The sequence below is a fragment of the Monopterus albus genome, unplaced genomic scaffold (genome assembly GCF_001952655.1).
Source record: "Monopterus albus unplaced genomic scaffold, M_albus_1.0 scaffold6.1, whole genome shotgun sequence".
NCBI lineage: Eukaryota > Metazoa > Chordata > Actinopteri > Synbranchiformes > Synbranchidae > Monopterus > Monopterus albus.
In genome coordinates, this window is record NW_018127886.1 from 5357557 (window position 1) to 5381269 (window position 23713).

Here is a 23713-nt window from a genome sequence, read left to right on the forward strand (position 1 = left end):
GGAAAGAGGACATTTTCAATTACGTGTCAGCATATTTGACTGACAGTCCGCTACCATTTGATCAGGCTTTTTCTTTAATTGCTTGCATTTCATTGAGTAAAATAATTTATGGTGGAATTCAATTAGCGAGAATTGAGCAACACGCTGTGTAGACTCAGAAAAGGCAGACATCAGAGTACACTTAATTAAAGTGTGAGCGGTTTTAGACAGCCTCATCATCAGGGTTAATTTAACTCCACAAATGAACAATATGTTAGTGTTTAATTAGATTCATACCACCTAATTTGATATTTGTAGATTTTATACAGGCAGGTTAGATCCATTAGAGCCGCTCCTTAAGTGTAGAAACAACAGTATAAAAAACGTGTCAGCACCAAATTACTGAATGAAGAAATCTTTTGCTAAGAACAATTAAAACTTAAACACTGGAAATTAACAACATGACTCTCACCTCTAATATTTTAACAGTCTAAACAATTTCTGCCCCCACAAAATTTCTATGATGGCTACTGTAGATGCAAACAACAGTGGCAAAATACAAAGATACCTGATCATATTAGATCAGAACACTTGATTGATCAGAAGACCTGATTGCCCACCATCCACCAGAGGGACACATTAAAAAAACAAAACAAAACAACAACAACAAAAACAACAACAATTTTTTATTCAAAACAGTACAAAGCACCAATAAATGTAACAGAATTTCCACCAGAAAGCAGAAAAACATTGTTTTAATGCCTTGTACATCACAATTAATAAAGATTCTTTTGTTTTGAAAATAAGGGACTTGATAGAGAAGGTTGATTTATGCCTAGTTCAGACTGCACAATTTAAGCCCGATTACAGCCCAACACAACGCTCGTAGTGCGTCAGAAACAACAACGGATCATTTTATCTCATATAGTGTGTCATAGTAAATGACAGCTGATGTTGTGACTGACGTCTCAGGACCTCCTGACACAAAGTCTAGCATGTCTGGGGTTTTCTTCATCACCTATGGTGGGCTAACGCTGACCAACAGGAGCACAGATGGCTCTTCTGTTCACAACACTTTTGGCATATTGGACTGGACCATATTCATTAAATATCTTCCCAGAGACAAATTAGTCCACATACGCACAGGACACTTTTTGAGCTGAAAACCACCCCTTGTGGATTATCCAAAGTAACCCGGACACTGTCTGGAAAAGTTAAATGATTTTTTTAAAACCTGGGCAAATTAAGCTAAAGTGATCAGCCTGACTTGTACCAGACCTTGACTTGAAAAAACAAGATGACCCATGTCACCAGCTTTAGGCATGGAAATATCAGTTTTGGTCAGCCAGGCTAACACTTTGGCCAAATTTGATGGCTCTTGAATTAATCTTAAAGATATTTTGTATATTCAGGTTCTCCATAGAATGAATCCTACTGACTTGGATAATCCCCTGACTTGTACTCTTGCACCACTATGAGGTTGATACTTATGGTTTAAAATGAAAAATCTAATGCCATGAAATATGATGCAGCCATTCATGTTCTCCTCAGGATGAACTGTACTAACTTTGGTGATTCCCCCCCAATCCTCTCCATCTAGATCAAATTTTTAATTTGTTAAATTAATTTGTCAGATACATACAAAACAAATAGTTTCCATCATCCTCATTTTAACTTTGTGTTTTGTGGTATTTAACAGATGTCTGTATGCTGACATTATACCTGCTTTACATCAGCATATTAGCATGTTAGAATGTTGCCGTTTAGCCTAACACACTGCTGTGCAGTCTCACATGGCTGCTAGCATGGCTCCTCTCTTAGTCTTGGTTTAATTGTGATCTGTCACAGATAGTGCAACAGGGAAGAGGACTCAAATGCAGGACAACTTGGCAAGCAGAAATACTGTAGTTCAGTGACTTTGATTTGACAAAAAAAACAGGCAGGCAAGAAGAGGAACAGGTAACAGGAACAAACTAGGTAACAGGAAACAGGTAGCATATGGCAAGAATGAGAGTCTTCAGCACAAATGGCATGAAAGACAACACAGCGATCTGGTGGGGAGCAGGTGGAACTGGCAGGGGTAAACACTGAGAGGATAACTAGAAACAGGTGTGTGAGTGGGAGGGGGAGATCAGGGGTTACTGCAGGGCAAACAGGGAACAGTGGAAAAGACTGAGGGCATCTGGTGGGTGAGCGGAGAATGGCAGGAAACAGAGGCAGATTGACCAAAATAAATGGTGCTGAAACAGGAACTGTGGCAGTGATCTTATTATTATGGCCCCAAGTAACACTCGGCTTGGCTTTTAATCAAATGTTTTGACTAAAACCCACTAAAAGATGGTGGTTTCTCCAACCAAACCATGCTGGGTTTAACTTGTTAAGAGTTACTACCTCTGAGAATGTATACAAGCCTGTGCTTTTTCAACCCAGGTTATCTCTGGGCTGAAACAAGAGTATACAGATATAAACAAAACCTACTCTTTGACAAAGCGTCTTAGCAACAAATGGAGAAAACCATGAGGTCATTTCATTCATGCTTCATGCACAATGCTTTGCGCCAGTGTCCACCTAACAGATGGACATCCTGATCTAAATCATAATCAGGATTTCCAGCAAGAAGTGGGACAGCTCATCATTGACTGGCATGTGATTTGCATAAAAGTGCACACTGCTGTGAAATGGGGAACAAGACAACAGACATAAAAAAACCCAAAAGACTAAAAATGATTCATGAGTGTTGCAGAAAAGCAGTCACTTCTCTTGTGCCATTTGTTTTCCATTTATACCACAGCTCTGAGAGCTGTTAGTACTTTGTGCATCAATTTGTTCTTGTTTTCCAGACAATATTCAGTGGCAGCCTCTGGGGCTTGTCTACAGTCAAACAGGCTCCCACCCTGCTCTCTCTGTTTCCTGTCAGTTTTAAGTGATATAAGACAAGGGTGAGAGATGTCAGCAACAAGCAGCTGTACAGGAATGTGTCATCTGCTGATACTGGTCTCTCTTGGCACGTGTAAAAGTTGTCAGTTTCCCTCTCAATCACAACATCTTGAATGTCAGTACAGAAGAAGAAATAATATTTCAAATTTGACCATAGTCTCTGTAATTTTTTTTTTTTCATATTGATAAAAAATAAAATAAAATAATTTAATTAAAAGTATCTATCATAAGTAAACAGTTAAATTAGAGAAAAGAAAAAAAAAACTTGCTGTATTTCTTTTTCTTAGTTTCCTGTCCTTCCTCTTTTGTATTGTAATGGCAATATTTTCACAGTGTTCCCTACCATCTGTGGGAATGTGATACCTTTCTATAGCTGAGTGAAAGAGGGGTGGAGGGAGGAAGTGGTGCTCTCTAATCCCAGAATCCCTCACATCGAATCATGCAAATTTGGTGCACTTTGAAGCGAATCCAGCTTCTACCATATGCAGAGTGAAAACAACAATCTATTATGCATGCATTGCACCAAGCTTATGGTAATGTTATTTCACTGCTATTCCTATAAAGTCAAATTTGCAGATGCACAACATATCTAAAGTTTCTTTTAAAATAATATTTGTCTCATTGCGGTGTGTATATGTGAATAACAAGAAAAGTGTTTGGAGGTTGCTGCTGAGATCTGCTTGTGTCTTGCTATGGAAGTGATGCTTGAAAAATTGGATGGGTGATAGTTTCTTCTTCCAATCTATGTTCGAGAGGTTGCGTTTTTCCCATATTCACGCTGAGTATCTTCTCCTGATTCAAGTTCTGCCCTTCAAAGACAACAATACAATTGAAAACTACCTGAAAAAACAATAAAAAAAAAAATTCCTGGTGTTTGACACTCCCCAGCCCCAAGGAGCGTACAGCTTTATCATGTTATTCTTCATTATTCTTCTATCTATCTATCTATCTATCTATTGCTTATTTGTATTTGCTCATATCTTTAGGATTGAAGTTGTGTTTAATCTTTTTCTCTGCCACTGAGCACATCTAAAACAAAAAGAGAAAAACCTTTACTGAAAGCTAACAATCAGCAGGTTTGAGATTGTATGGGTCAGTGTGGGTGGTGTGGAAAAAGGGATGACATACCACTGAAAGGACACACACACATACAAATACACACATACATATGCAGACAAGCACACACTGCGGTGTACCTGTGACAGTGGTGTTATGAGAGATGACGGTGTGTCAACCAGTTTCTTGTTGATTATGAAACCTATTTCGCACTGAAGTATTGTCTTCTTGCAGTGCTGTATGTGCCCAAACCTTGTTTACACATTGCTTACTTGCAGAGTGATGGTATCTAGGTGTCACTCTACATTCTTGATAATAAAATCTGAAGTGGTTAAAAATGTTGTTTTTCAGTTAAATACAAGCGGAATCCTTTAAATCATGTTGAACCCCCCTCAACATTCACTTTTCCCCTTTTATTCTCACTTATGTCACACCGTCTGACAGTACTGACTTGTTTCAAATAGTTTGTGCATCCTTTTATTACAGCCTGACATATTTGGCATCTTTGGAAAATAGAGTAGCATTTAAAATAAAGCACAGTGCTGCACAGCATGAGTTGGTAATGAATGGTCTACCAACAGTTCAGAGTAGTTTACTTGTTAGAGGTTTTTGTGTACTGTGCATGATACAGCCCCGCGATGCATACATGCACATTACAGTATATATACAACACTGATACATGAATACAGCAGACACGTTTGCACTTGCACCCATTATGCACGTGAAGCCTCATAGCAAGAATGCACACTTTATAAATCCACAGGATTTGGGGAATTAAACTGTTAACCCACTGTTGATAGTGAGTGTGGCTCTGCAGGGGCAGCTGCATATCACACAGGATGAGAGATGGGACGCAGGGTGGCTTTATCACTCAAACCGGCCTCATGGAGACCAGCGCTCTCTGCCAGCCAGACTCCAAGTTATTCTATGCCAGTGGAGCATTGATTTTCCACACTGTTAGCTCACATTATTCCTCCTTTCCTCAGAGGAAAATTGCTGGGATGAAAAAAAAGGACTCCTTGTGATCGATTGGTCCGCTGCGCTACTGAATTCAGGTTACAAGCTGAGGGAGATGAGGAGAGAGGGCAAACAGGGAGGGTGGGAGAGTGAGGATGAAGACAGTACACGGCGAGGGTTTGAATGTTAGTCTCATTGAGCTAAATGTGGACTTGTAAAACTAGGGCTGAAGAGAAACAGGTTTCGTTGTAAGGCCACAGCAGTACAGTAGTGCACAGGTACTTGTTTTACACCCTTTTAAGGTTCGTTCTTAGAAATGTTGCACTTCTCTCTGTGACAGTTAACTTGTTGCTGTTTTGTCACAATCCTTATAAACACCTCACACAAGAATTAACTCTTCTCTTTTGAATGTTTTCCAAAAATAAAAATGCCGGCCTGGTACTCACATAAAGGTTCTAAAATAGCTGTGAACGATATCTGTGAATCTGTGATCAAAGCTGCTCATTGTTTTTGGCTGTACACTTTTCTTTATGTAACAGTATCCTATAGTTGATTTTTCACACATTAAACCCTTGTGGAAAAAGACAGTAATTATCCAAAAGTACTTGATACAAAGCCAACAACTCCAGTGGCAACAGAGCAATAATATAGTTTTACACAAAAAAAAACTTGGCGGCAAAGACAGAGCATCAAGTGTACGGAGAAGGCATGAAAATAGCTCATGCTGTTAACAGTTAGTCATTTAGCCATTTATTATTAATAAGTAATGGTTCATTTTCTCAACCATTTCTTCTGCTAAATTTGAATGGTATATATTTACATTAGTGCCATTTGGTTGTGTCTTTAATGCACAATCCTGCTTGTTAGGTGAGCCTTGATCTCAGCCTCTTATGACCAGTATGTTAGCAGCAGTGATGCATATGAACTAATTCTCCCCTGCTGGATGTGTAGGATGGGGAGAGGCATACATCAGCTCATACAGCAGCACATCTAAGTGTGAAAACAATAGCTTCCTGCGTGTTTTGCCGTGAAACATCAATTCATTGCATCTAGGATACAAACGGTATGATTTTTAGCTGAGATAGCAGTATGGTGATTACAGTTTGTCGGTTGGTCCGCAACTTTGATCGAAAGTACAACAATGGTTTGATAGATAAACGCTTGGCACCGTTGGACTGAAAGTATCGGTTTTTAAACTCATTTGTTGTATTTGTCCTATACTTTAATTTTATGGCCAAATACCTGCAAAAACACATTTCCATTAGCCTCACATGCACTTGGTGTTTTTGTTACGTGGAATTATTTACTATTAAAAATAAGTGATGTCATTAACTGCATAATGTCACCTCTACAACTTCACCATAGCTTTAAAGCTCTGTTTCCCCAGCACTGTTCTTACCTAGCTATATTGATAGTTTGATTTGGATGTGTTCAGTGTGTGCTTTCCACTTGTAGTTTGGTTTTATTTGTCCAGGTTTTGACATATAAGACTTCTGGCAATACACCAGAAGTGAATGTGACTTCATTTGTTGTACTCACTGTTTAAAAAAAAATAAAATAATATAAATTATGTATGAATAAGGGCTCTGGGGGGCTGTTTTCACACACTAGAGTCTTGATTAGCCCAGTGAGTAGACATTAGCCTTGCTCCCATGAGGGAAACCGGTATCTCAAGTGTATGCTTCAAACAACAGAAAAGACTTTTTAATGAAAACGTGTCCACCACATTCCCTGTTTTACTAGAGGACATTTGCGTGTTTTGAGATAAACTGGCCATACATTGCTCAGGGTCTTGTTTGGGTTAAAAGTCCTACATACTGTAAACATTTGATGCAGTTTGACAGAGTTTCCCTGTTGCCATGAATAAACGAAATCATACTGTTTGTGTCGGTGACGAGGTGGCCCCTTTATAGTTTATACACTTATGATACCGAATGCTGCTTTTATTTAGTTTATATTAAAACACATACATTGTTCTTTGTTTTGTGTTAATGGTTTATCCTGTACTTTTTGACCTTATAAATAGCACTTGAATTTATATATAGTATGACAGATTTTGAAATCAAATTAAAATAAACATTTTGTGTTTTTCCCACAGATATTTGAAAATATGGGATTAGTCATAGTTTAAGAAGCATTACTGTTGTAAACAACAGATCACAGATCAGATTTTTATACCGTATGCCACGGAAAACTGTAAATATTTCCTAATAATGTTTCTCATACTTACAGTATAGGAAAATTTCACAGAGTGAAAAAGTAAAAACAACTGTTCACTTTTATGTCATATAGATTATGTTTACCAAACATAATCAGGTGAAGTAGTGAGGTTTCTTCTTTATTTCTGTCAATCAGCTTGTTAGCAACCAAACTCTCTGTGTATGCAAATGTGCAAAGTTCAAAATCAGCACTTATCATAACGCTTGTTCAATTTTCCCCAGACACAACAAATACTAAACTTACATGTCACCTTGCTATAAAAGGCCAACAATTATTGTTTTCAACAGGGCATTTTCTTTTTTGGGGATCATTGTGGATGATAAGCATTGTCACTTTAATTACATCAAAGTAAATATTTCACATTGGCCAAATCAGATTTCAGGGCTGTAACATTCTTATAAATGGAATTTTATCTGTAGCTCGGGACCATTAGTGGCACTGAGTTCTGAGGGAACCTAGAGGAGGGTAATTAAGTCCACTCAGCCGTGACTAAACATTTTTGACATTTTTCCTAGTCCGGAATGAACTGTCAGTGTGCAGAGAGAGTAACCATCTTGTCACTTTGTGTTTATGTAAGAATAGCAGAAAGCCGGGTGCTGCACTGCAAGTCCACCGTTTCATATCAGACATTTTTCATGATCCAAAAAAAAAAAAAAAGAATCAGATGCAGAAAAAGAGAAAATGGTGGTGCCTTAAATCTATCTATCTGTAGAGAGTGTGTGACTGAGATAGAGTGAGAGAGAGACAGGCTGTAACCCATTTCTAAGTGTGTCCTAAAATACAGTATGTGTAAAAATTCAGAAAATGTTTTGAGCTTGGTTAATGCAAAGAAAAGTAGGGCACATTTGACTTTGCTTTGCATCATGGTTTGCTGATAGATCAAACCTGTCAGAATAGCCCAGTTTCTCATGGATGCTTTTGTTAGATTTCTCTCTACATTTGTGTGGGCTTTCAACCAAAGTGTGTGTTGCATCTGTGTGTCTGTGTGTGTGTAAGCATATTCATTAGCAAAAACTAAGGTCGATTTCAACAAAGTTACTGCATATTGTTGATGCATTTTGCATCTCACTGCAATAAGATACCAGGGCACTAATATGTTTCTCCTCTTGCACTTGCAGATATAATGAGTTACAGTGGTGTTGGAGATAAAATCCAGAGATAACAAAGTGACTTTGAACTTGCCTCTGAAGATATTCCACTGGCATCTTTAAGAAGAAGAAAATAACCAGTGCCTTAATAGCCAATACAAGCATTCCATCAACTTTGGTATGCTTGAGTAAATTGAATACCCTTGCTTTGCCTTTTGTTCTAGAAAATGCATCAAATTGATTGAAAGAAGCAATTACGGTAGCAGGGAGCAGTATTGATTTTATGAAAGTGTGCAATTACTTTAATTGGAATAACTGAGTCTCAATTAGATGTTCAAAGTAGGGTAGGTAAAAAAAAAAAAGTCTGCATTTTACATAGTTGTTTGGATTTTGATCAAATTCCATTTCCAGAGCAGCCTAACCTCTGTACCTGATTAGCCTGTTCATTTTCATCTATGGCCATTTTCTCTGGGAATTCAAAAGAGCCAACACGGGTTCAGTGGTAATAAAAAAAAAGTCAATGTGAACATTAGGGAAAATTATTTTCCAGTGACACATATTTGAATTATCCTTGTGCACAACACTGGATATGATTTGTGCTTCACAGGAGAAGCACACAGAGCTGTGAACGCCCTGTTATGAGTAAAATTATTCCTGAATGCATTGGTCACCAGGTACAATTGCAACAGATCTTCTGTTTCAGCAAAACTGAGATAGAACCAGAAAAAAAGGGGGGTGAACAGTGAAGTCAAGCCTTAAATCTGGCTACATACCATGTGAATTAACATGGAGAAACCAAATGAAGGAGAGAGATAGAAAGACAAAAAGAGAGTGTTAGAGAGAAAGAGAGAGAGCAATACCCCTATAAAACCATCTCTGCTTTCAGTTCAAATAGGTCCAATCATCTCCATGACAACAGTCGTAATGGTAACATGGAAATATATTAATGTAAAACCATGGCAACGTTCTCCAATTGAATTAAGCAGCACCTGTGCACATTACAGAAGAAGATAAAAGACAAAAGGAGCCAGCTTCTGCTTGCCAAGCAGCTGTGGCTTTCAGACCTTAAAAACCCATCTACATTTCCTGAACGCACTTGTTTTCCAATGTTTCTGTGTGGTAAATTATCGTAGCATTGAGCAGTTTTTCAGGGTTTTTTTGTCGTATTTGTGCAAACAGATGAGAAACTGGATAATTATGTTGTTTTTTTTTTCCTGTCGACTATAAGCCCGGCACCTCTTCCAGAGCAGTGTAGCCGGATGAAGTGCATGTGTTTTACCATAAAATCCCATAATGGTGGGGCAGTCATTGTGAGAAATAAAGCTGGGTGTGTTGTGCTCCCTTTCATTCAGAACAGAGCATGTGAGAGAGTTAAAGTGGTGGTGTTTTGTCTTCTTTTCTCTAAGCTGAGCTGAGAAGAAAAAACATTATCTACATCACCATGCCATCGAATCTGATGGATTTTATCCCATCCCCCCAGCCTCTGTGCTCACTGGTAATGGCAATGTAGCATTGTCTCACCCTTGAAAATGTGTCTGTGTGTGTTTGTTTGTGTCTGTCAAAGGGGAAGAAAGAAGGAGCGCTGGCTGGCTAGGGCACACAGCCGATGTAAAATTAGTCTTAGAAGGATATTGTTGCTCCCAAAGAGTGTTGAACAGCATGTTCAACTGCTATATTTTATTCATGCAGGCAGTCATGTCCAACACAGAGACCCATCCAGTACATTTACTTCAGCTCAGCTCTGTCTGTTTCCGGGAGAAAATCCTCATCCTGTTGCAAGGTAGTGTCGATAAAAGCCTAATCTCCAATCCCTCAAGAGATCTGATGGGAAACTATTTTCTGCATCCTGGGTTACAGAGGTCCAAACCATCAGCACTAAATGTGCTTATACATTATAAGGCACTCAGACCTCCCTACAGGCACCTTCTCTGCAATAGGTCAAAATTGCATAACCATCTCCTTAAAGCATACTGGCTGTTTAAAGCCAGGAAAGAGGGAAGTTGGAGATAACAAGAAATCAACACTGAGGGAAACAGATAGGATCCCTGTCTTCACATCCACTACAGATATCATCTGCCCAAGCATGCACTGCACCAAACCTCACAGTGTTTGATTGCCTTCAATGTACAGTAACATACACTGACTTAGTGGGCAGTGTTATAATTTGTCCAATATTTTACAAGCACAAGAATGAGCAGCAGATTTTTAAAAGGAATTTGACCATGAAGCACGTTTGTCGGCATATTTTTTAGAATAATCACCGACATTTCTCACCAGATGAATCCACTTGAGTGAAATTATAATATGATTTGTCCCTTTAGAAAAACCAAGGTGAGAAGCCATTAGATACAAAGCCTTGAATTGCAAGTTAAATACTAAAGTCATTTTGTACTCCACAGCCTGTTCAACTAAAAATTAATTTCAGTTTCTCTCGGAAATATTTACATTAGCCTTTTAGTTGCAAGTCTATAACATACCCTTTCCCCCCCAGAAAGAAGTCTTGCTGAAAAGGTTTTGTTTTTCACAATAAAAATAATGTTAATAATGTAGCTGTCACGTTTTTAGATGTTTTGAATTGTATCTTATGTTAAGCACTTTGTTGGCCTCGGCTGTGTTAAAGTGCTTTATAAATAAAGTTGAGCTGAGTTGAGTTGAATAAAAGAATGTTTCACCAGTTTGTATAAATAATCATAATAATCAGAATCAGAATTAGCTTTATTGGCCAGGTGTGTTGGACACATGAGGAATTTGACTCAGAAAGTGCAAACAATGCAGAATAAGCAGTATGAACATAGAGTAACAATGCAGACAACAAAGGAATGTTCTTTGAAATGAGATAATTAGGGATAAAAATAGAGTACTTAAAACAGAGTACTAGGATAATCACTTCTGGTACAAATAATTTTGTAGTCAGATGTCTTTATTGAGGTTGTTTGTGGTTATTTCTGATACAATTAAGCTATTTGCACAAAATATTTAACAAATGTTAACATCTATATATATATAGATAGATAGACAGGTAGATAGATAGACTGTATGTAAACTGAAAATATTTGGGTGGAGTATTCCTTTAAGTCCCGGGCATTAAAGTTCATTTTGAGTGAAATATTTCTTTAACATCCACTATATTTGATTATTTCAACTATTTAGGTGAAATATTCTTTAATTGCCAACTGTGTTTGACAGTTGATGATGCTTGGCTGAAATTTGATCTGAGGCTAGCTTATTAAGCTAACAGCAGCTCCAGTAGTTGGTTCAAGCACAGTGACTGGATGTGTTTTTAATGTTTTAATGTAAAATATCTTTGAAATATACTATTTATTGCTACAAAGGCAACATGACATGGTGCTAAAATGTTGCATGCCCTGGGCAAAGTCAGCATTCACATCAATTGATGATCCATGTGGAGAACATGCAAATAAAGAATCTGCCTGTTCTTGTATTGCAGCGTAGAGCTAGTTAGCTGTAGTATTATATATTTCATTCTAAAATAACCATGTTTAGCTGCTTAGCATTAGTTTAGATTTATGCTTTTCAATTTCAAATGCTATGTTTGACATATGGTAAAAGAGTAAAGGATGAGGACTAGCCGGTGTCTTTGGTGATTAAAACAAACCTCCGCTAACAAGTTTGGCTGTGGTTCACTGAAAGCAAAACTTCCTCAAACCCAGTATAGAGCAGCTTGCTGTGTCTAGTTATGATCGCTAAGGTCTGATTCAACAACAGTTGTTCAGGAGCAGGATTTAGAAAACAGTCAACTCATAATACTTGTGAGCTATCAGCATCCAGTATGTTAACTGCTATTATTCAGGTGAAATATACCTTTCTATTCTGTATGTTTGATAACAGGTAATGTTTGGGTGAAAAACTATAAATAAATAAAATATATCTGAGGTGAAATACATTTTATTATCCATAATGTTTGGACCAAGTAGGATTTTCACCTGCAGATCTGAGGCCATACAAATTATTTATGTGCCTCTAATTCAGAGACTACACAAGACCTGGATAGAAGCCAGTGCAGGCATCATCCTTCAACGCAGCTAAAGATCAAATATGTTTCATTTAATCAGCTGATGAAACACAATAAGCAGTGTAAGAGTGAAATAAGAGAGAAAATGTCGTTCATATCTACAGATCTGCAAAAACTTCATAGCATCAGTTTCCTGCAAGGCCGAGACGGTTAAGAGTTTCTGAAATAGGATGATTCAAAAATCAAATGTTGACTTCAGATCAAATCAACTCCAAAATCATGCAGTCACTGGAAAATAAAATGTATTCATTGGTTGTTATTGCTATTAGGTCACATTACAAAAAAATACATGGATTCAAATTAGCCTTATTTTTCTTTTCTCTTTTTTTTATTTAGACACTCGATAAAAACATCTATAATTTGAGCTTCTCAAAAAGAACCCTAATTGCTCATCTGAAAGGGATCATGATTGGATGCTTGAATTTCTTTATTTAGGAATGACTCACAATTCCTCTGCTTGAATGACAATATTCACAACCAAATGATGCCATGTGCCTCGCTGAATAGAAATAAGAATAGCTCCTGTTTTTGTACATATGCACAAAACTCATTAATATGCATGAGAAAAATTGTGATAAAAAAAAAGTACTGAGCAAATGACAATGATTTCATAAAATCATATTTACTATTTTACCTCATTTACATCTTCTCTGGTTGTACAAACAGTTTTAAAAGAGTAAAACTTTAACTCACTTGACATTATCATCATGGGCAAATGGCAAATGTTGGCCTTTTTAATGATATGAAAACACTGAGTTAAGCTCCTGCAGACTGTAACACATTTATCCCCAAATGAGAACTCAAATGCTATAAGCAATTAGAGAAGTCTCTTGAATTTCCCTGAAATGAAGTACTAGATGAAACGTGGTCAGACTGACAAGTCTGCTCTCTTTTTCACAGAGTTCCTCTGACTTTCTGCAGCCCTTCAGACAGAGGGGAAAGGTATACACATCTCTTTTACCAAATCAAGAGTCAGTGGATGTAAGCCCAGTAGCAATTTTCCTTAATTATGCTTCAGGGTGATTTCCTAGGTGGATGACACAATGAGGACATGATATCAGTCAAATAATATCCCAGCATTCTTCACCGGGAGTGCAGATTTATAGAAGTATCATACTGTATCTGACTTCTGCCTGGGAGTCAGCATTTTCCATGTATGGAATAAATCACGAAAAAATGCATATGGACATAATAATTTAGTGATTCAGATGTCAGAACCCTAAAACACTGCAACAGAGTATGGGAGCTGACCTCTGCAGAAACTAGGTCACGCCCTCTTTGTCTGCAGATCTGCACTGAGGACATTATAGGGTCACCATATGTATTCCAACAGGAATCTGGACAGAAGAAGATGCTAGCTGCATTTCCACTGTTAAAATGACATTCACCATGGAAAATTACAACTCATTCTTGTGCCCTTGAGTAAATAAATGGTCCCAGAAGCATTATTTTAACTGCAGTTTGTGCTTTTGGACCAGATTGTTGACATACCCAGGACACACTGCTGGTTCCCATACCCTGCTGGAATAAGCAAGGTCAGTATGACCTGGCACAGGGGTCAAAGGTCAGCAAGCTGGGCCTGAACACTGTTTCCCCTCCGGTGATTGTGAAATGCAAAATCTCTGATTTCTCTTTGACCCTCTAATTTAACTTTATTTTAACTTAACTTAGTGCACCACCAGCAAGTCATATTTTAACGTTCAAATAAAAGTAGTGAGGCAGGTCCACTGATGTTTTATGAAATGATTATCACTAAATGAATGTTCATTCTAGTACACAAACAGCTTTTGTCAAGACAAATTTAGCTCCAAATGCCCTTCAGGCATAGTTTTGCAGTTACTGCAAGACATTATCACTTATTATTGCAAAACAGGAAGTGTATGGTTAGTAATAAACACTGTTCAAGTTATTTATTTATATTCAAATATTGTGGCTAACCATTACTGGTTTATATGGGAGAAAGGTTATACAGTATGTTTTTTTGAATTTGTTGAGTGAGAGCAACATAGACGCCATGAGCTTTAACATAATAGCATCATTTGCATGTGCCTTATGTGTATCTTATATGTGCCCTTCCGCACACAGTTTGCATGAACAGATCAAATTATGCTAAATACCAGACAGTAAAAGGGCAGTATGTACTGCTGTACTTCTGTGGGTGTGTCACATCAAGAACCAAAAGTGGTTTGGCAGAATTTTGGAAAATGTTTTTTAAAAACGGGGAATGAGGCCAAAGCAAGTCCTCTATTGACACTTAAATATACTGTCCCTTGGCCAAACAGCATAGTTCAGTTTAAATTAAATGTTTTAAATCTCTTCCTCATCCTAAAAAAGATGCAATCCTGTAGAACAATTAAATGGGCTCGGAAAGTGGCTCTACTGTGCATTGCTTTTTCAAAGAAATTCAGATTACATCATAAAACTCATCATAATTCAATCACAAATATGCAGTATGTACTCAAAATACTATTAGAAAAAAACTAGTTAACAGCCTAACTCCAGCCGAAGCCAGAAATCTTAAAATATTTGACGTAACCTTATCAAAGGTTTATTATAGGTAGAAAACTAACAACTAATGATGCTTTTAAAGGCCACAATATGTTTAAAACTGAAAAGTTTGAACTGACAGTGCGTCCAGCCACTGCTCTGTCAGACTGCACTTATTGTAGAGCTCTGTCAGAAGGGTATAACAACAAAACTGACACAAGTTAATAGTTTTTTTTTTTAAACAAAGTTTAATGATGATGCAGATGCTGAATTCCCAGTTTATATTTGACCTAGTGTTCTTGCGAAACAATTGATATAGTACGTAGGACCATAAAACTGTAATGTTCTGAGCTGTGTACACATCTGCTGTAGATGCTATATAGCACCTTCTAGTTCCCCTGTCTAAACTGGGCTCTAGTGTGAAATAAACCTCATGTTGGTCTGAAACAACCAGTACATGGCTCTACAAAGTCGCCGTACTTTATCCTAACAACATTTTTTAGGCCTGTTGTACCCGGTACTTTTTACCATACTGAGAGACGAGACAGTCCAAGTAACTACAAAACAGTGCTGATTTATTCCATGAACACAGGCAAAATTAACATTACACGCTCAGGTATCTTGCACCTCCAACTTGCACACAGGCAGATGTAAGATGAAAGACCCTGAACCCACCAGGCCTATACATTATATCCCCTCGGTTGGGCTAGCCCCATACTACACAGAAACGTCAACCGAGACGTCTCTGGTACCAGCTTTACAGCTGGTCATAACAGTAGTCAAAACATGAAGTAAATCAATGTGTGTGTGTCTGTTGATTAAGTGGTGTGTAGCTAAAAACATTCTCACACGACCTCTAGTAACATGTCGTGACCTAAACATAAGAACATATTATGGCTAAGGCTACAGTTATACACGTCATAATAATAATATTAAACACCCTGTCTGCTGACAGTCATCAACTCTTCTCTCTAGTTATCCTTGACCAGATGTACCCTGTAGAAACTCATAAGCAGGCCTAAGCATTTAACAGTCTAACTAGACATCCTATCTCCACTAAACATTTCTAATACATAAAGTATCTATCCAATATCTATCTGACTAAAAATACCTAACAGGCCGCTATTTAATAGCATCACAAACTGCAGGTGTGCTGAGTGTTTTCTATTGCAACTTTGGGAAAGAGATGTTCAGAATTTACTTTTTTATTTAGCTATCCAAGGTCATACAGATATCACATTCTGATTCTGTTTTCAGATGATTTTCAGTTTAAATTAGCACAACCCTCAGCAGTTCTTTTGTTCTCCCACGCTTTACTCAAATCAGCCATCATTTCTGCAGAACGAACCGAAAGCCAAATTATCTTATCTACCTTTCATCTTTTAAATTTTTTCATCTGCATCATATTTTATTTGAGATTAAAGTAGGGCCGTGTCTTTGTGTAGCACTAATTTCCACAGAGCTTCAGTAATTAAAGGACAATAAAGCCTTAGTAGTAATTAGTTTCTCTTGTTTGGTTGCTAGCCCATCAATTGTGCTTCAATAATACTGATCATTAGCATGCGCCTGGGCAGTGAGGGATGCTGGGAAAGGAGCCCTGCACACACAGCACTCCACATTCCATTCCCATGAAGCCATGGCACTGGGCCATGTGGTTAACCCTCTGTTAGCTGTGCCGAGGACAGTGGCAGGATGTGCCTACTGGCGAAGGCCTGCACTGTAAAATAAAGAGGTTGAACTGTAACATAATAGACCAGCTGAAATAATGACCAGCTTTTTATAATACTGATGGCTGGAAACATGAGAGCTGCGGCAGTGGGCAGATGCTGCTGTCACAGTTTGTATAAAAACAATTGTACCCTTCTCACTGTTGCATGCTCCTTTATTCACATCCAGGTTCACTTAATGAAAGCCTGTCTGAAACACTGTTAAGGAGTGATAAAGAGGATATATTATCACTGTTTTAATGCATCCTAAAACAGATCAAATTAGGAATCTTTAAACAGAACAGCATCAGGATAAAGGAACCTTTCTGTGCTGCCGGGGACTGTGCTGTAAACTGTGGCATAGTAATAATGCCAGGCAGCAGAAAATGTGCTCAGTTCTGTACTTTGCCTTGACATGATTGAAAGACAATAGTCCCATGGATAGGCCATTTCAACATCAAATGTGCATGCACATCAAGGGGCAAGGGTGTGCTATCCATCACATTCAGTGAGCTGTCAGAGGCGACTCTCTCAGCCCCAGCTTCTCACCACACATTTGCAACTGTATGACAATACAAGATTAAACCTCCTTGCACATATTCCACCATGCATTCTATTTGCCCACTTTTGAAAGTGCTCATTTTCAAGAATGTGTTTTTCTGCCCTGGCGTGTGAGGTTAATATTAAAACTTCTATTTGACATTTTCTTGTTTTTGCATTTCTTTTACTCAAAATAGCAACAAATGTAAAATGCAGACACCACCAAAACAACTTTATGATCATTTGAGTTTGACTTCACAAATCTTCATTATAAGCTAACCACTCTATAAAACACTGGGCTTCTGGACATCGCACACTTTTGTCCTTTTGATTTAACTTGTTCAGATCCAAGTGAATTTTGCTCACTGCTAAATGCAATAGCACAGACTATACAGCCTACGGGGATAGGTTTTGAATAATCAGGTGATATCGACGTTATAAATACAAATGGCTCGGTTGTAGCCATGCAAATGAAAATTAAAAATACATGAAAACATGGTCGAAATACAGTGAGACTCTGTGCAACCTCCTCCCATCCGCCTTGGCACAATAACCCAAATGGGAGCCTTTATGAAGCACTGATGGAAGCAGAGTGCGCTTTATAATGCACAGCCGTGCACACTACTACATTTCCAGCTAATCAGAAGCGCGCAGTTGCAGAAAGGAGAGCGGTTGCCAAGGCAGCCACCAATCTCCCCTCCCCCTTCTCCCTTCGTTCCTCTTTCCCGTTTATTATCGACAGAGGTCGCATGGCAGAGGGAAGTCCAAACACTTCTGTACTGGAACCATTGCAAGAATATGCACCTCCATAACAAAGCCTCTGTGGAGTCCTGAGAGCAGTGGGGAAACAGAAGCTGCAAATTTATGGGCTACTATCCATTCGTACAAAAGGTTTAATAAGAGAGGATCTGAGTTGGAGGTTTGCTTTTATTTGTTCTGGAACAGCGGGACAGTTTTGCAAACACGTGCGTATCCCTGAAATTTGTACTCTCCGTTTCAGTGAGTGAGTGTTTAGCATCCTGGTGCGGGGCTCTGAGGAGGACTGCGCATCATCAGAGTTGGTGCAGAAGTTCGGCCGCGAACGGATGTGAGGGAAGAGGGTACCGAGACAAACTCCCTCACTTCTCTTCTGTCTCTCCTGCTCTGTCGTTGTGCTTGTTGAGACAATAGTGAGCCAAAGACGCTGAAAGTGATTTCATGCCTTCAGTCTCGCACAACCTGAGATGGACGTGAGATTTTATCCTGCGCCCCCGGCAAATGTGGGTTCATGCTCCCTACCGACTGATCCAAGTTGTCTGAGCTCGTTGGACTATTACCACTCGAACAAGGTAAATAAAACACCATGTAGCCTCCTGCACCGAAACGATTAGTGTCTCACCTGCCTGTCTGTATGAGCCAGTAGAGCCTGTTTACGCAGTGAAAACGCATGCTTTGGACGCGTTTTATCCACGGGCGCTCACTTGCTCCAAACACAGAGCTTCACACTTCAAAAAATGTCAGGTGTCAGCAAGTAAAGTGACCTGGGCTGTGCAGTTACAAAATTAGTTAGTTTACAGTGAAACATGCAGTCTTTTTGATTTGCTGTTGAAAGAAAATGTGGAGTCCAACTTTTTTTTTTTGCCTCCAACCTACATGGTTATTTCCCCTGTGAGACTGTACAGTTGTGTTGGTGCACAAAGCAGGCATTAAGTTTTCCACCCGATGTGGAATACCAGGGACTGTATAGAATCCATACTGCCCCACCGTGCTCTCTGCTCCAACATCATCTTTCCTCCTTCTCAATTTTTACTTATAGCTTATGTGGTTTTCCGCAGGGAGTTCAACGATTAAATGGATGTGTGCCAGCAATGTACTGTTAATTACTTTGTAACGAGAAGCCACACAGCCTGGCTGGTACAAGTATCACTCTTTCTCTCCTTGTTCTGACACCCCGCGGCTTTTGACTTGTGACATGCACTGACTCCGCTGCAAGTGCGCAGGTGGTATTTAAAACATTATGTAGATCGAGATTTTTCAGTAAATAAATAAATAGATCAATTATAAGCCGTTTTTATAGAGCAAGCAGTGTTTTGTAATGCTGTTATAAAGAGCAGAAATGTATTTTGAAAACTTGCTATAAGAGATAAAAACAGCACAAAGTAAGATACTGATCACAGCAGAAGTACTAACGAGTACCACTACCACAGCACACGCCCAGTGGAAATAATAGGAAAACTCATTTAAATTTTAAAAGTTTGACATTTTTTAAGTTTTAATCTGCAAAGTGACTTGCATGTGTAGTTTTACCACCATCTCAACCATCTGCAGTCTCTTACTAGGTTTTATTGTTGTCACTTACCCTGGTTAGAACAGGACAAATCAACAGGCTCTTGATGTTGACCTGCTGCTGTAGCTGAAGGTCTTATGAGATCAAGATCGAGTTCTCTGACTAGTGTTTTCGGATAAAGACAACTTTCAGGCATGACAATGTGGCAAATGTTACAAAACACTGTTGGAGGATGTTTGTCTTTTTCTGTGTGGGCAATGGAAAATCTCTGTAACTGAATGGAAAATTCCAGTAATTAACTGAAAAGATCAGCTCCCAATTTAGGTCTTATAAATGGTGCTTTAATAATCTTTGCTCAAGTTTGGTAGCACATCTTGCTAAAAAAAAAAGAATAAAAAAACTATCAGGGCCCAGTTTTATAGAGCAACTCCTATTCAATCGCAGATGAAATAATGCCTGTATAAAACATAAGGCCGGTTTACACCTGTGACACACAAATGGCCTCATATAACTGTTTCATCCACACAGGCTCTAGTTTTATAGGTCAAATGAACTAGGATCATTTTCCACACAGATAATCTCAAGAATATAACCATATCCACCAACTGCATCTATTCTGGAAGCAAAGCCACTAGATATTAAATGATATGAAGGGAAGGAGAAAGTGATGCCAACTACTGTCCAATACAAAAATGCTTCACCCCTCGAAATTGCAAGTGTTCTTCTGAATTATTTAACCCTGCCTCCTACTACTTTTATTTGGTTTTCTTTCCACAAGAGGAGGTATAGCTTGGTATAATCGCACGTGTAACACTAACTACCTTCCCTAGCAATGCAAATGAGGCTGGCACCAGCAGAGATCATTTGGTATCATGTTAACAGTGCATGAGGTCGGGTTCCTCCCTGCTTGTCAAACTAGCAATGGTCATGAAGAGAAATCAGATTTGTTATGTAGCTCCTGTATCTACAGATTAGATCTGTCTGCTTCTAATCATCTCTGGCCAATTTCAAAGTCAGCCCAGGTCTTTTTCTGAAGTAGAGTGGATGCAAAAGGCTAATCACAGCATTAAGTCACTTGCTTTTAAGGGCTTACTTTACATATTCATGTACATTTTAGTTTGTAGCTGAATTTCCTGGTGGATTTGTTGGCTTCTAGTTTAGCTTAAGAATATTCTTTTGGAGTAATGCCATTGGAAAAGTGTCAAAATAATTTGAATAAAAAGCAGCTTTTGGTAAGATGATTGCAGTTTGGCAACCATATTGCGATTTAGCAACTTACAACTTGAGAAAATGTTTCTGCTTTTATCACTGTGAAATTAAAAGTGTTAATTTGAGTCACACACCAGCCTAATTGGATAAAATGAGCATGTGCTTTTATTTTAGCTTCAGAGTGTGTTTATTTGCAAACCTGTTGTGTGCATTACTAACTCTGGAAGCTGTGCGCGGGCACAAGCCTAGTTTCAGTCATTAGCAAGTGGACTCCTAAGGAAAACATGTGCAGCTGTCATGCATTCAGCCTTTGTGACACTGCTTATTTGGATCTGCACATTTTTAAATTCATAATAGCTGATGCGTATTTTTGCTTCTGGGTATATTATTGCTTCTCTTTCACCGTATTCAAGATGCTGATAATTACTGCGAACAACAGTCGTAGTGTAATAATATGATATACATTAATGTGAGCTGTGCTATTCTGCATAATAAGTACTTCAAATATATTTTATGCTAATACTTTTCTACTTTTACTTAAGTAACTATTTGAATGCAGGCCTGCTACTGCTACTTTTACGTAAGCAAACAATCAAAGTGCTTCTTCCATCACTGCATAAAATGAGCAGAGAAGGCAGTGCTGATTGATGTGATTTAGAAATACCCATAAATAACCCTGAAGATGTTTCCTTCAATACTTTGAATATTCACTTTGTTTCACTGTGAGTGTGCATGTCTTTTATTACTGTGGCGCTCTCCGAGATATTACATAGAATAATGCAATTATAACAGCTCCGTGCTGTGATGGTAATATGAAACTGTTCCATGTTCTAATGCTGTCTGCTGTCTTACAAAATGTGTTGTACATATATTACTCATATACTGTACAGATGCCATGCTAATTTGCATTCTATGTGTTGTGGAAAACACTGAAAATATCATCTTGTCTCATACAACATGTACAACTCAGGGTACTGTGGCTATTCATTTGCCCGGCACTTTTAGTTTGCTCTGTGAAATGGGAACCCAGTGTCTGCTCCTTTATTTGAATACCTTAATCAAACAGTGCTGACTGCTGCTGAGGTGAAGTGCAGCCTACAGTATAGCACTAGCATAGAGTGCAGAGAGAGAAGGGCCAGTGTTTATACATTCAGGCTCCACCCAGCTCATATATCCTCCCAACAACTGATATCTGCTTAGATACGGCATGACTGAAGAGCTGGCTTTGTTAGTTGGTGGTCTCTCCCTGAGATAAGCTGGGAAATGATGGGCTCCATTTGAATCCCTTATCTCTGGTTTATTTTTTTATGACAGAACTGCTTTGTGTATGTATGCAAATGTTTGATTACTGCACATTAAAATATTCAGTCACTCTCCACCAAATGATTGTCCTCAAGCTAAACAAGCTCTTAAGTAAGCAGAGACATGCAGCATTTATTGTTAGGTTTGCCTAAATGTACAAGGGTTGTTTAAGATGTTGAGTACTTAAACATGGCTTACAATTTAACCACTCTCTGTACAGAGGCTGTTGTGTAGGTTCATGTTAAGTGATGTTGTTGCTATTAGCTAATGACAAACTCTGTGGTATGTGTCAGAGAGGCAGAAAGGGAGACTCAGAGGATGAGTGAGAGTCAAATGGGTTGAAGTAATCAGTGGCCCAGGATGGGGACACTGCGTGTGTGTGTGTGTGTGCATGCCTGCGCATGCTAACTCGGGGCCATTCAAGCATTTTGCTGACTACAGAATCACAATCACAGTTGCTTTCATAGCCCTGTGCAGAGGAAGGCCATGCATACCACGGCAAGGGCTGGTGACACACAGCAAGCAGGGGCAGAGAAAAAACAGCCACTAAATCATATTCTGCCTGCCCTGACACACGGAGGAGATTTTTTAATAGGGATTCTGACTATTTGAAATCATTTCAATGAAACTGGAATTGGCTCTGACATTGGCTGAGTCACAGAGCCTGCACATGGAACAGAGATTTTTTGCATTTTATATTTTATTATCTGGGTGACTCTGTGTGAAAAGTCCCTTTCCCAACCAGCCACAAGGTGTCTACATCTGCTTCTTATGTGACTTAGTTTTGGGGATTTTTGGCAGTTTGTTCTGATAGATGTAGGCAGACTGATGAAAGGAGAAACGACGTGATGCTTTAATAACACATCAGAGATCATGAATTTATTTTTCACAGTTTAATATGCTCTGTGGCTCTTTGGTTGGTCTTTAAATGCAGTGTTTGAGTTTAATGTAGGTTATGAGAGTGACAGTATGAATGTGTGTATTGGTGGTGGTGGTGGGGGCTAAACCAGTGTGCTAATTATTGGTCCCAGCAGTGCAAAGCTACTTGCTCGTTGGTGAGTAACAGTGTATCCCCATAAGTGTTTACCATAATTAAGGCGAGCCTACGCCTAAGACTTATCTACTTATCTGTCTACACTGGTGCCAGAGATCATCAGGGGTGCAGTTGTTGCAGCTGTAATGTCCCCCCCGGTGGTTTTATATTCAGTTGCACTGACAAGAGTAATGAAAATCTGAGTGAGCCCATCATGAGATTTTAACATGTGACCTTCAAGTAACTAAGTTTATTTTTATTTTTACAGTAAGCTCATACAGAATTCAGCCAGTGTTTGTGCTGAAGGTAAACAAATGTAGACAGTGACAGTGTTTATTATCCGTTTACATAATCTGTACAATGCATTGTACATATATAGCATTTGATGTATATTAGTTGATTATGTGATTAATCAGCACCAAATTAATTTACAGCTATGCTGGCCATTTACTATTGTTTATTTTGCAAAAATACCAAATATCCCTGGCTCAGGGTCATCAAATGTTAGGATTTGCTCCCTTTCTCCAAATGGTATAATAATATATTGAACCTTTTTGGGTTTTTGACTCTTAGCTGAACTCAACAAGCAATTTGAAATTGTCACCTTGGGCTCTAAAGATATTTCTGATATTTAATAAACAACACAGTTCAGTCACATACAGAACACATTAATCACTAATTACAGTAAAGTAGTCTGTTCATAGATATTAACATCCCTAGCATGTATGTACAACATGCACTGTATGTATGGTCTAGATATTGCATATACTGTACATAAGGTACTATATGTGCTTTATGCACGATCAATGTATCTATGTACAGTTGCTCTCCATATGTAGATATGTATGTAGTATATGTATGTATGTATGGGGCTGTGTGTACTGTATGTATGCATGGAAA

General features: G+C 38.5%; 1 protein-coding gene across 3 annotated transcripts in view; it reads left to right on the forward strand.

The window, feature by feature from the left end:
* The first annotated feature begins 17610 nt into the window (after positions 1–17610).
* Positions 17611–23713, forward strand: part of LOC109971692 (TOX high mobility group box family member 2-like) — a 74415-nt gene continuing 68312 nt past the window's right edge. Inside the window, exons 1-2 of one of the 3 annotated variants that reach the window (XM_020620097.1) lie at positions 17612–17922; positions 18004–18331. In XM_020620097.1, the coding sequence (XP_020475753.1) occupies positions 18227–18331 (105 nt within the window). In that variant the 5' untranslated portion in view covers positions 17612–17922; positions 18004–18226. Of the gene's footprint in view, positions 18332–23713 lie in introns of all 3 variants that reach the window. The other 2 variants (XM_020620106.1, XM_020620121.1) reach the window with 2 other exon arrangements.